Genomic DNA, 14,482 nt, shown 5'->3' with positions numbered 1-14,482 from the left:
AGAAGATCTGAGGTGTTAGAATAGAATACAAGTGAAATATCCATCTTTATCTATCAGCTTAAGCTTTTGGGTTGAACTGGTTGGTGCATACAACTTAATATGGTATCAAAAAGAGAGATCTCGAGTTTGAATTTTGATTAGCACAATTAAATAAAATTGTTGTTATCTCCTATTCCACGTCTAAGAATTGAGAGAGCCTCGACTCTCTCATCAGCTCAAGCTTTTGAGTTGAACTGATTGGTGCATGCAACTTAGGTTAAACCTATTGGTGCATGGATCCTATACAATAATAAAATTTCATATGGCTTTAATCGTTGTTCGACTAAGGGCCTGTTTGGATCCTATGTGCTAAACTTTAGCAGGATGCTAAAGTTTAGTCCTCTCAAATAGAGAGCTAAAGTTTAGCACATAGGTAGCGTTTGTGTTAGAATCCCGTTTAGGGATTGGGGTTCCCCCGTGTAATTACTCTCTCACCCATGTGTAATGGGCTAACCCAGTTAACTCAAATCTATTAATACATCATCCATCCCTAAGATAGGGTTAAGGTTTCCCACATGGTATAGAGCTAGGTTTAATTTCTTTTCTCAGCCACAGGCCCCCAGTCATCGGCTACTCTCCCTCCCAGCCGTCGGCTCCCCAGCCGCCGCCGGCCCCTTCCTCCTCCTGCCGCAGCACTACCACCGCCGCCCCCGACCGTCGTTCTACCCCCATTGCCGGCCACCGGTGGTCCTCCTCTTGCAGCGGCGCTCCCACCCGCCGCCCTCTGTTGTGACGCCCGCCACCGTTTTGCCCCAGTTGTCGTTCGCCGATGCTCCTCCCAGCCGCGGCACCCCCCAACCCTGCCTACGCCATGGCCGACTTCCCCACCGGCACGTTCCCAGCAGCGACCACCACCAACACCGCGGGCCTGGGCACAGTGACTGCCGCCAACACCGCAGCCCTGGTCGCAGCCACCCTGCAGCTCGCTGCCAGGGGCCTCTCCGCCAGCCATGTTCTCTTCCCCTCTACCCGCAGCATCGACCTTGCCGTGGACAGGGTCCCCTACATCGCCGGTCTCGCACCTCTCCCCGGCGACCTCTCACCCGCGCAACAGCGCCCTCGTCGACCCCCGTCGGGCTTCACCCTCGCTGCTCCCGCGCCGATGGCCCGCACCGACTCCGCGTTTGTCGCCACAATCGCTACGATCCAGGCCACCGTGGCTGCCTTGCAGGGGCGCGAGCGCGTCGCGTCCCTCGCCCTGGAGCAAGAGCATGCCATGGGCGCCGCCCTAACCGCGCAGATGGCCACCGCACAGCGCCTCATCCTCAGCCACCCTCTGATCGCCCAGGCGGCTCCTCCGGTCACTCCTGAGGCTCCCCTAGCCTTTGGACTCAACGATGACCACATCGCCTCTCTCCACGCTCAGGCTGCCAGGCTGCACAACATTCGATCCCTCGTGTTGGACCCGGTGTCCTCCCACTACACTCGTTGGCGGGGGCAGGTCCTCCTCACGCTTCGGCGGTATGCTCTCGCCGACCATGTCCTCAACGACCACGTCGCCCCGTCGTCTCCATCTTGGTACCTGATGGACAGTGTGGTGCTCTCGTGGCTCCACGGCACCATCACCGTCGTACTACAGGACATCATCCGCGACCAGGCGGACATGGGCCGACAGGCGTGGCTCGCTCTTGAGTAACAGTTCCTCGGGAACCGGGACGCACGGGCCCTCCACCTCGATGTTCAATTCCACCAGTTCTTTCAGGGGGGTCTCTCTGTGGGGGAATACTGCCGCCAGATGAAGGGCATGGTGGACTCCCTCCGCGACCTCGACGAGTCAGTCCCCAACCACACCTTGGTGTTGAACCTTCTGCGTGGCCTCAGCCCTCGCTACGGCCACCTGAAGGCTCTTATCAAGAGGACCGTGCCCTTTCCCACCTTTCATGTCGTGTAGAACGAGCTTCTCCTCGAGGAGCTTACCATGGTGACTGAGGCACCCGCTCCGGCCCCAGCCCTCTACAACGCTCCTCCTAGGTCAGGCGCCCTCCGAGGGGCAGGCCGCTCATCCTCCGTCGACCGAGGGCCCTACCCGCTCTCCTCCCATGATCCCTGCGGCTCCGCATCCGGCTTCCACTGCCGACGGAGGTCGTCGCCCTCGCAAGGGCAGCCACGGGGGTGGCGGCTCCACCCATGGTGGTCCCTCCGGCCGAAGTGCTGGTCAAGTGTGGTCGTCATTCTACAACACCTGGAACGGGACCATCTCCATGTGGCCGGGTCAGGCACCGAGTGCCTCCCGTCCTCCAGCGCAGGCTCTCCTGACAGTGCCTCCCTACGACGTGCATCTGGCGCCTCCCTACGACGTGCCTCCGACGCACCCCTACGACGTGCCACAGACGTCGCCAGCTCCGCAAAATCTCCCGCCCCCGGGGATCCCCACCTCAACTCCTTGGTCCCCGTTGGCTGGAGGATGGGACCACGCCTCCCTCGCCGCTGCCTTCAGCACTATGGCGATGGCCCCACCCTCCTTTGACTGGGTCATCGACTAGAGTGCTACCTACCACACCACCCCCACTACAGGCACGCTCTCTCGCTCTCATCCCCTCCATTCCTCCCATCCCTCCTCGATCATCGTTGGAAACGGTTCCACTCTACCGGTCACATCAGTAGGTGTCTCGGTTCTCCTTGGGTCGTTCTATCTCAACGACGTTCTCGTAGCCCCACATATCACTCATAATCTTCTTTCTATTTGTCGGTTCACCACCGACAACTCTTATTCCATTGAGTTAGACCCCTCTGGTTTTTCTTGAAGGATCTGGCCACCAGGACCCCCCTCGCCCACTGTGACAGCTCAGGGCCACTCTACATGCTCTAGCCTTCCACCACTGACGCGTCTCCGCCTCCCGTCCTGGTCTCCACCACCTCCTCCACCACTTGGCATCGTCGTCTCGGCCATCTAGGACCTGACGTCATGACCAAGATTACCAGCAATTTAGATCCTTCATGCAGTAGGAGACATTTTGAAGGTATGTGTCACGCTTGTCAGTTAGGCCGACATACTCGTCTCCCATTTATTATTTCTTCTCAGGCTGAGCAGGCTTTTGACCTGGTTCATTGTGATCTCTGGATGTCCCCTGTACTCAGTCTATCTGGTTATAAATACTATTTGGTGATTTTGGATGATTTTTCCCATTTTCTTTGGACTTTTCCTCTTCGATTGAAGTCTGAAACGTTCACTACCCTCAAACACTTCTTCGCCTGGGTATCCACCCAGTTTCGTCGCCCGGTCCGTGCCCTGCACTGTGACAATGGCCGCGAGTTCGACAACCATGCCTCCTATTCTTTCTTTCTCACTCATGGCATCCAGTTGAATCTCTCGTGCCCCTACACTTCTGCCCAGAACGGCCGAGCCAAACGCATGATTCGCACCACCACTCATGTGATCCATTGCCTTCTCTTCCAGGTGTCTATCCCTGCCAGCTACTGGGCAGAGGCCCTGCACACCGCGACACACCTCAACCGTCTTCCCTCAAAGGCGGTAAGCCACCCTACTCCCCACTTCGCCTTGTACAGCATAGCCCCCTCCTACGACCACCTTCGCGTGTTCGGCTGTGCCTGCTATCCTAACACTTCTGCCACCACTCCCCATAAGCTATCTCCTCGCTCCATTCGCTACCTCTTCCTTGGCTACTCCCCTGACCACAAGGGGTATCGTTGTCTTGATCTCGCCTCACACCGCATCATCATCTCTCGTCACGTCGTCGTCGACGAAGATGTGTTTCCCCTTGTTGGCTCCTCCCCACCCACCGATCTCGACTCCCTCCTTGAGTCTGATCCGGTTCCCCCTCCACTCCAGGCGCCCCGCCTTGCGCCGTTGCCTACACCACGTGCGGCCTCGACGCCTCCGCTGGCGCCTCTTCTCGCGCCACGCTCGACCCCGCCTGCGCCACGCGCGGCCCTGTTGACCCCTCTCGCGCCATGTGCGGCCCCGTCGACGAGTGCGGCTCGCTTCGCCAACCCCGCCCTCGTCTACCACCATCGCCGGCGCGCCACTCCCTCGGCGCCCACTGACCCGAGCCCTCGACGAGCACGGCTCGCTTTGCCGACCCCGTCTTTGTGTATCACCGCCGCGAGCTGACCATGCCCGTGGCTCCCGACGTCCCGGCGGCTCGCTCTGAGCCGCCTGTGTACCACCCGGTCGCCATTCACCACGGCCCCGGGCACGTCCGATGGTGACTCGACACGCCGACAGCGTTCTCCACCCCGTCAACCGGTTGATCCTGACAGCTGATATGACTACCACTCCTCCGGACGTCTTCGCAGTCCCCTCCTCTGTTCGCACCGCCCTCGCCGACCCACACTGGCGTCACACTATGGAGGAGTACGTGGCCCTGCTGGCCAACCACACCTGGGACCTAGTGTCGTGTCCACCAGGCACCAACGTGGTCACCAACAAGTGGCTCTTTCGCCACAAGCTGACCTCGGACGGCTCCCTCAACCGCTACAAGGCCCAGTGGGTCCTTCAGGGCTTCACTCAGCGCCCCAGAGTGGACTACGACGAGACCTTCAGCCTCGTCGTCAAGTTCGTCACCGTTTATGTCGTCCTCTCCCTCGCCCTCTCCTAGGACTGGGCGATCCATCAACTCGACGCCAAGAATGCCTTCCTCCACGGCACTCTGACAGAGACTGTCTACTGCAGCCAGCCCACCGGCTTCGTCGATGTCGCTCGTCCGGATCTATCTGCCAGCTGAACCGCTCCCTGTACGGCTCAAGCAGGCGCCGCGGGCATGGTACAATCGCTTCGCCTCCTACTTGGCCTCCATCGGCTTCGTCGAGGCCAAGTCGGGCACCTCCCTATTCATCTATCGGCGCAGCAACGACACCGTCTACCTTCTGCTCTACGTCGACGACATTGTGCTCACAGCATCCACCGCCGACCCCCTACAGCGCACGATCATCGCCCTTCAGCGGGAGTTCGCGATGAAGGACCTGGGGCCCCTCCACCACTTCCTCAGCATCACCGCCGATCGTCGGCCTCAGGGTCTCGTCCTCCACCAGCGCCAGTACGCCATTGACATCCTGGAGCGGGCTAGCATGTCCAACTAGAAGCCCTGCACCACACCTGTCGACACTCAGGCGAAGCTCTCTGAGGACGACAGGTCCCCGATCGCCGACACTACGTCCTACTAGAGCCTCATCGGCGCACTCCTGTACCTCACCTTCTCCAGACCCGACATCGCCTACGCCATCCAGCAGGTGTGCCTGCATATGCACACCCCGCGGGAGCCCCACCTTACCGCTCTCAAGCGATCCTGCGCTACCTCCACGGCTCCCTCGACTACAGACTCTTACTCCGACCATCCCCGACGTCAAAGCTCGTCGTCTACACCAACGCTGACTGGGCTGGCTGCCCTGACACGCGCCAGTTCACATCCGGTTATGCCATGTTCCTGGACGCCAACCTCGTCTCCTAGGCCGCCAAGCGATAGCCCGTCGTCTCTCGCTCCAGCGGAGAGACCGTGTACCGCGTCGTGGCCAACGGTGTGGCAGAGGCCTCCTGGCTACGCTAGCTGCTCCACAGCCCACGTCAGCGCGCCACCCTCGTCTAATGCGACAACGTCAGCACGGTCTACCTCTCCACCAATCTTATGCAGCATCAGTGCACGAAGCACGTGGAGATCGACCTACACTTCGTCTGCGAGCGTGTCGCTGCCAGTGACGTTTGGGTTCTCAGCGTCCCCACCACGCTGCAGTTCGCCGACATCTCCACAAAGGGGTTACCGTCGAGTGTATTCTTAGACTTTCGATCCAGTCTCAACATCTGTACAGGATAGAGTAGCAACTGCAAGCGGTGTCAGAATCACGTTTAGGGTTTGGGGTTCTCCCTGTGAAATTACTCTGTCACCCCTGTGTAATGAGCTAGACCCACTTAATTCAAGTCTATTAATACAACACTCATCCCTAAGATAGGGTTAGGGTTTCCCACAGTTTGGATACATGTGCTAAAGTTTAGCACATGCACATGTATATAGAAAGACATCCATACCACTAATTAATGTGGGGTGGGGCGAGAGAGAGGCGTTAGGAGGGTAGGAGATGTCTTTTCCTCACTCTAGACCACTTTAGCTCACTTTAACACACCATGGAGGAGCTAAACTGCTAATGGGTGCTAAAGTTTAGTACTTCACTTTTAGCACTGTTGTTTAGATCTCTAAGTGCTAAAGTCTAGCTAAAAGTATAGTGCTAAATTTTAACACCATGGATCCAAACAGACCCTAAATAGGTTGTCAGAGAAGGAATTGCCAAGCTCCACAGCATGCCCACTTTGTGATCAAACACCAGAAACCATTAATACCCCTACAGATTTCTTGTGTGGTGAGGTAAGTGCAATACACTATTTTAAGAGAATTGGGCTGCGAGCTCCTATGGAACTGTAGCAGGATTTGCTGAGGATTGTGAGGCCTTTTATCTTATCCAGAATCTATATATGTTTACATAAAACAAGCGAAAGGGCCTCTATCCGAGTTGGTTAGGTGGTCTAAGTAGCACTCCTTAAGTTCTAGGTTTAACTCCCCGTGGGAGCGAATTTTCAAGTTGTGGTTAAAAAAATCCCCTCGTTTGTCCCATGCCAAATCACTGGTATAAGGTCCGGTTCTGATGCCACCTTGTATCGGTGGAGCAGGGGTTCAAAGGTTTTCTCGACCTGAGTGAGAAGGTCTTCTTAATATAATGTCGTGGGGGCAGTCTTACCCCCGCAGGTCAAGTTTTTTTACACAAAACAAATAATTGGTATCCTACGATCAGTTATTTAGTATCTTACATACTCCCCTCAGTCACAAATAACTATGTTTTCAGCTGCATTATGTCAAAATATCTAAACTTTGACAATCAATATTGTTTTACATATTAAAACTGAAGGTGTTCAGCACTCAGATTCAAATGGCAATTATATCAACACACTAGCAAATATTTGATTGAGAAGCTGTTATGGTCAGTACAAAGAGTTAGTGAATTCATGTGTTAACATGAAATTTAATTAGTACTCCCTCCGTCGCATTTTACAAAGGTATTTACAGAGACCAAGACATCTGTCGGTCCATCAATAACTTGTGTAATTATCTGCACCACTGGCCATGAAGTCTGTCCATCATTCCGTTTCTTGCGCAGTACTTTTTTCGAAAGCGCAGGAGAACTGCGCATCATTTAATTAGAGAAGAAAAGGTCCAAAATGGACCAAGGTACAAAGCCCTGAACAGGCCCAACAAAACACCCACTCACACACTACATCCTCCCCCAACAAATTAGGCCCTGTGTAAGTTACGCGTGATCTCAATGTCGAAACTCTGAAGATGTTTAGCTCCAGTCGTAATCCAACATCCCATCTCATCAAGAAAGACGCATCTGATAGAGCTCAGCGAAGGGGTCTCCCCATTGAAGACTGCCTTGTTGCGGTGGATCCATAAACACCAGGCCCCCAGAATGATGATGTTGTTCATACCCTTTCTCTTGCTTTTATGAATCTTCTTACTTGATTTTCGCCACCAATCGGCAAAGGAGGTCTCATCTCCAGACGGAGAGAGATTACCAACACCCAAGGCCAAAAGAACGGAATGCCAAAAATGTCTTGCAAAGACACAGGTACACAAAAGATGCTGGATGGTTTCCTGTGATTGATCACATAAAAGGCAAGACTCTGGGTGGTCCAGACCTCTCCTTTCCAATCTATCAGATGTCCAACATTTATTCCGAATAGCCAGCCACAAGAAAAACTTACACTTTGGAGGAGCCCAAGATTTCCACAGCCTCTTCCAAGGTTCAAAAGTAATGGATCCCATAAAAAAGGCCTTGTAACAAGACTTGGAGGAGAATTGACCAGAAGAAGTATGCAGTCAGATATGTGTATCAGCCTCCTGTGTTAACACTACTCTTCTTACAGCATCCCATAACAGCAAAAACTGTTGGATCCCAGCCCAGGAAAGAGGTGTCAAGATGTCACTGATCCAATGCCATCCTTCAAGAGCCTGGACCACTGTTCTAGTGGAGACAGTATGTTTCTTGCGCAGTACTCAGCCTGTGTTTGTAAACTCTTCCCTAACTCTTCCACCAAATCAACTTGTTCTGAGAGCATCGAGCACTTCGGTGCTAGGCCCCCATGCATGCATGAGGCTTCAGCTGTCTTGAGCAATTACCTGCCTCCTCAATACTTTAACCTGCCTAGTAATATGGCCAAAAGCAAAAATGCGAACATGCCCTGTATAACGGAACTGAGGGAGTACATTGGACTTGAAAAGTAGTATCACGGTACTATAGAGATATATTACATTAGAAATTAGTGATCAAAAGTCACAGTTCTTGTTGTGCATGCGTTAGCACAGGGCCAAGCCTAGGAGGGCCCAGCCGGCACAAGGGGAGGTTCAGGTGGCACCAGATCTGGTCACCACGTGAGCAGTGCGAGCTACAGTAGCAGGAAGAAAGAAAAAAAACAGGGATAGTTTCCTAGTTTGTTCAGATTGTTTCCTGTTATGTTGAGATAGTTTCCTATTCAGTTAGGATCATATTTGGGATGTTAGGATTTGTTTTAGGGGGATTACTTAGGGGTGAAGTAGATCTGTCCAGCCTATAAATAGAGGCCTCTATGCAGGATGTAAGGCAGAGAAGAAATTACCGAGCCATAGGCGGCTGAGTGATAATTCTCCCCCAACCCTTCCTCTGTAATCTTTCAATTCTGAGCAATAAATCCCTGGTTCCAACAGTTCTTATGACTGTTTCTATACAACAACAAAAAGGCCTTTTATCCCAAGTAAGTTGGGATACGCTAGAGTTTTTTTTAAGGGAAAAGGCTATAGGGGAAACCCCTACAGCACAATTTTATTATATAAAAAGGAACCATAACAGAAGACAGAAGGAAAAAAACAGAAACACGGAACCACAAGTCAAGATTTAGGCATATGGATAGTTGTTTTCCATGTACTAATCTTCAAAGCTAAATCTTTGGGTATATTCTATCCTTTCAAGCCTTCTTTTATTGTCACTTCCCATGTCAACATTAGACTCTCCCTGCATCTCTTCTCATTGTTATAGCGCCTTAGGATCCCATTACGCACCGGTGCCTCTAGAGGTCTCTGTTGGACATGTCCAAACCATCTCAACCAGTGTGAACAAGCCTTTTTTTAATTGGTGCTACCCCTAGCCTATCACCTATGCATAGTTCTGGACTCAGAACCCTTCTTGTATGACAACAAACCTAACGCAACATGCATATTTTCACAACACAAATGATTAATTTTGGCAACAAAAGGGTTGTGAATTGTATAAGTTATCATATATATTCAAATATTGCTAAGAGATTTTTGTATATATAAAGAAGTTATCTGGTCTCTCCCTCCTTAACCATGCCTCCAAGCGACTGCCACACGGAGGAGCTCTGTTGCCCATGCCAGCAGTAAGATGAGAGCAGGTATTGTACCCTTCGTCCTTAGATCCACATCCAACCATGCACATAACACACAAGGACATAGGGTCCTTACACAATTTCAAAACTATGGGAAGGTGTAAAATGTCAAATATGTTACCAAGTGATACCTTCGCAAAACATGATGATGCTCGACCCAGAGCATGGTTTGCAATTTCTCGGCCACCTTTAGCGTCAACATACTCTGAATAGCGGATCCAAAATTCCGAATAATTAGCGCAAGGGATCAAACACCTCTCATAAAGTTTTACAGCCTGCAAATGAAAGGCAATGACATGAAGTAATCAGATTCTCAAATAGAATATATGAAGGTAGCCTACTGCATTAAAAATTACCAAAAAAAATACCCAGTCAAAATCCCCATTCTTCTCAACAAAGTCAAGATACTGGTGCCAGTTTTCAAGCTGATCATCATCAAGTGTCTTGACATTAAAAAAAGGCCTTTTTATGGATGCCTCGAAATAACAGATTTCTTTGTAAATCTTGCTGGACATTTTGTAGAGCTTCTCCCCAGCAGATAAGTAATGCTTCAATGCTTCAGGACTAAGATGCCCACCTTTTTGGTCAAATAAGTCAGCAATAATAGTTGATATATCTAATTCAGAACCTTCAGTGCCTACCATTTCAGAAGCATGCACTTTTTCTGATAATATTTCAGCAACACAACTTGTCACCTCTTGTTCCAATAATGTTACAAACTTTCTAAAACTGCCACATTTACAATCCCAAAAAGAAGAGGTTTATTAGTAAGACAAAAAAAATCAATAAATTAAGAAACTTTGATGCGTGGACAGTTCTAGTATCAATATGACAATATCTCCTAGTAATCCAAAGTAATTTTTGATATGCAACTTAAGAGCCTGCATAAATCTTTTGGCAATCCTATTATATGTATTGTAACCTTGCAGTAAACGTTAAGACAGCCCCTTCTCTAAGGAGGAAGTTTGGAAAGCTATATTATCCTTGCCATCAAACAAAGCTCCTGGACCAGATATGGAGGTGGCATCGCGGATTTCACCAAGGCTGGAGATTCCTGAGGAATCCCTTGTTCTCCGTCGTCTATCCCTGAGCCACCACTTCACCGACGCGGGCGCCGCTGGCCAACACGCCGCCGCCGCGGGCAGCACCTTCCCCATCGGCATCCTCCCCACCATGGAACCCTTCTCGGCGGCCAGTCTCCTCCCCATCGCGATCAGGCTTCCCGGTGCCTCCTCTGCGCAACAACAGCACACCCGATCTTCCCCGCCAGGATTCCTCGTCCACCACCCCACTCTCGTCGCTCCTGCGTGGGTCGACACCGTCGAGTCCTCGCTCCTCCATCCGCTTCCTCCGCGCTCGTCGTGGCCATCGCCACCATCCAGGCGACCGTCCCTGCCTCCCAGGAGCGCGAACATGTCGTGTCTCTCGCCTTGGAGCAAGAATGTGCCATGGGTGCCACGTTGATCGCCCAGATGGCCACCGCGCAGCGCCACCTCCTCGGTCGCCCACCAGTCACCCATGAGGATCCCTCGGTCGCTCCCGAGGCTCCCCACGCCTCCGGACTCGACGACGACACCATCGCCGCCCTCCATGCTCAGGCCGTCGAGATTCACAACATTCGGTCCCTTGTATCCGTTGTGTTGGACACGACGTCCTCCCACTACTCTCGTTGGCGGGCTCAGGTGGTTCTCACGCTTCAGCGATACGCCCCACCCGACCACGTCACCCCGCTGTCTCCATTGTGGTCCTCTCGTGGCTCAACAGCACTATCACCGTTGAGCTACAGGACATCATCCGCGACTAGGCGGACACCGCTCGTCGGGCATGGCTCGCTCTTGAGGGGCAGTTCCTCGGGAACCGGGAGGCTCGAGCGCTCCACCTCAACACCCAGTTCCACCAGTTCTCTCAAGGGGATCTCTCTGTGGGAGAAGCTACCGCCAGATGAAGGGCATGGCGGACTCTCTCCGCGACCTCGACAAGCCCATCGCCGATCGTACCTTAGTGACGAACCTTCTACGTGGCCTCAACCCCCGCTAGGGCCACCTGAAGGCTCTCGTCAAGAGGACTATGCCCTTCCCCACCTTCCATGTCGTGCGCAACGAGCTTCTCCTTGAGGAGCTTACCATGGATACTGAGGCACCCGCTCCCGCCCCTGCCCTCTACAGTCCTCCTCCCGGTCGCCATGCACCTTCGAAGGGCCAAGCACCTCACCCTCCGTCGACTGAGGCTCCTACCCGCACTACCCCCGCCGTCCCTGCAGCCCCTCATCCGGCCACCACCACCGATGGAGGTCGTCCCCGAAAGGGTGGCCGTGGGAGTAGCGGCTCCACCCAAGGTGGTTCTTCCGGCCGGGGTGGCGGCCAGGCATGGCCGTAATTCTACAACCCCTGGACCGGGACCATCGCCATGTGGTCGGGCCAAGCCTTGAGTGCCTCCCGTCCTCCTACGTCGGCCCTCCTGACAGCGCCTCCCTAGGCGTGCCCCCGACGACTCCGGCTCCGCCCCATCTCCCGCCTCCGGGGATCCCCACCCGACACCTTGAACCCCGCTGGCTTGAGGATGGGATCCAACCTCCCTCGCCTCCACTTTCAGCACCATGGCGATGACACCACCTCCCTCCGACTGGGTGGTCGATTCCGGTGCGTCCTACCACACCACCTCCACCGCGGGCACGTTATCCCGCTCCTCACCCCCCATTCCTCCCATCCCTCCTCGATCTTCTTTCTGATCCTCGTTTCACCACCGACAATTCTTGTTCCATTGAGTTTGACCCTTTTGGTTTCTCTATGAAGGATCTGACCACCAGGACCCCCTCGCCCAGTGTGATAGCTCGGGGTTCCTCTACACACTCTGACCTTTCTCCACCGGCGCATCCTCCCCTCCCGTCCTAATCTCCACCACCTCCTCCACCACTTGGCATCGTCGTCTCGGCCATCTAGGACCCAACGTCATGACCAAGCTCACCAATAGTTTAGATATTTCATGTAGTAGGGGACATTTTGAGGGCCTCTGTCATGCTTGTCAGCTAGGCCGACATACTCGTCTCCCATTTACTACTTCTTCTAGAGCTGAGTAGGCCTTCGATCTAGTTTATTGTGATCTCTGGACTTCTCTTGTACTCAGTCTTTCTGGATATAAATACTACTTGGTGATTTTGGATGATTTTTCTCACTTTCTTTGGACTTTTCCCCTTCGGCTAAAGTCTGACACGTTCGCCACCCTCACCCACTTCTTCGCCTGGGTCTCCACCCAGTTCTGTCGCTCGATTCGTGCCCTTCAATGTGATAACGGTCGCGAGTTCGACAACAACACCTCTCGCTCCTTCTTCCTCTCCCACGACGTTCAGTTGCGTCTCTCTCGTACCTTTACACCTCTTCCCAAAACGGTCTGGTCGAACGCATCATTCGCACCACCACCAACATGATCTGTTGCCTCCTCTTCCAGACGTCTCTCCCTGCCAACTACTGGGCAGAGGCCCTGAACACTGCTACACATCTCCTCAACCGCCTACCCTCGAAGGCGGTGAGTCATCCCACACCCCACTTCACCCTATATGGCACAGCCCCCTCCAATGACCATCTTCGAGTGTTCGGTTATGCCTGTTATCACAACACTTCTGCCACCGCTCCCCATAAGTTATCTCCTCACTCCACTCATTGCCTCTTCCTCGGTTACTCCCCTGACCGCAAGGGGTATCGATGTCTTGACCTCGCCACCCACCACATACTCATCTCTCGTCATGTTGTTTTCGACGAATATGTGCTACTGCTCCATGGTGACCCCACCCAACGATCCTCCCTCCGGCGCCACTGTCGACCTCAACGACCTTGTCGCCTACGCCACCATCGCCGCTGATATCCAACTCGCGGACTCCCGCACCACTAAAGAGACCAACGAGGCACGGCACAACTCACCCACGCTGTCGCTTTTGCTCGCGCATGTAACACCTCTAGTGTTACGAGAACTAAAACCTTGGCATGTCATCATATGCACTTGCATTAACTTGCTTGATACACCTAGAATGCATTAATTAGGGTAACAAATTTGCAAAAGGGTGAGGTTGTGTCGTTTCGAAGAGAACAAGAGAAGTTCATAGGCCTTGTTTGAAATCTAGTACAAGCAAACAACTTTTAAACCATTGACAATTTGGACATGAGCTCTATACACCAAAGTTGGGTTTCAGCTTAAGGGTGACCTTGTTTTTAGTAGGATGCAATAAATTGATGAAACACTTGAAGCAGATCAAGTCCAATTTCAACTCTAAACTAGCCCAAAAGTGGATTTTAAGATCTAGCTATGTTTTGCTAAAAGTCCATACGTCAAAGTTGTGGAGCTTGGAAAAGTGAACAATTTTCATATTTGGAGCTCTCCAAATGGTGTGGGAGAATTTGAAGTAATTTGCAAAAGTTCAGATTTGGGTCAGTTTGAAATCAACCTAAAACAGTTTTGTTTATTTGTTTTTGGATCCCTGTAACACTTTGAAAACAGTTGCTATAACAAACCTGTAGAGTAACTATAGGAGAACAATGTTTATGAAATGTGGTAGCCCTAAAACTATATAAAACTAGGTGTAAAACTGGTCCAAAGTGGGAATGTCAGAATATGAATTCAGACTGCAAAATCTGAAACTGAAGATTTTATATTCTGAAGCAACTTTGAAAGCCTGTTGGTGGCTGATCCATGCAGCTATGGGTTAAAGTTTATGTATAAAAGTGAAAAACCACATGTTGGTGTATAAGTTTGAGTAAGGTTCATACCCCTGAATCAATTTGGAACTGGTAGAAAGAGTGGTCCAAAAGTGTAGTGTTTAATTCTGGATTTTCAGACTTAGTGAAAAACTAAAGTCTGAATTTGTGTGTGTAATGCCAACTTTGGGCTTTGGTGGCTTGGAATCCATGGGGTTCTAGCTAAAGATCATTGTACCAAACTTGTAGAGCAACATGTGGAGCACCAATTTGATTAAGCCACTTGGCCTTAGAAGTATTTGGAACTAGAAGAAAAAGGTGACCAAAGAGGGGCTGTCAGACTTCTGAATTTTTCAGATTGGGAATAGTATCT

At 52.0% G+C, this 14,482-nt stretch overlaps 1 protein-coding gene across 4 annotated transcripts in view; it reads right to left on the bottom strand.

Moving 5' to 3' along the window:
* The window catches only part of LOC103643333 (uncharacterized), a 69,006-nt gene that overhangs the window by 35,940 nt on the left and 18,584 nt on the right, over positions 1-14,482 (bottom strand). For 2 of the 4 annotated variants that reach the window (XM_008666491.4, XM_008666493.4), the window contains exons 5-6: positions 9,781-10,153; positions 9,556-9,699 (exon numbers count right to left, since the gene is read on the bottom strand). In XM_008666491.4, coding sequence (XP_008664713.1) covers positions 9,556-9,699; positions 9,781-10,153 — 517 coding nt within the window. The remainder of the gene's footprint in view (positions 1-9,555; positions 9,700-9,780; positions 10,154-14,482) is intronic. The other 2 variants (XM_020546709.3, XM_008666492.3) reach the window with 1 other exon arrangement.

This window comes from Zea mays, chromosome 1 (assembly GCF_902167145.1).
Source record: "Zea mays cultivar B73 chromosome 1, Zm-B73-REFERENCE-NAM-5.0, whole genome shotgun sequence".
In the NCBI taxonomy this organism is placed as follows: Eukaryota; Viridiplantae; Streptophyta; class Magnoliopsida; order Poales; family Poaceae; genus Zea; species Zea mays.
Note: the sequence above shows the minus strand (reverse complement) of the source record. Positions and strands in the feature narration are given on the sequence as shown.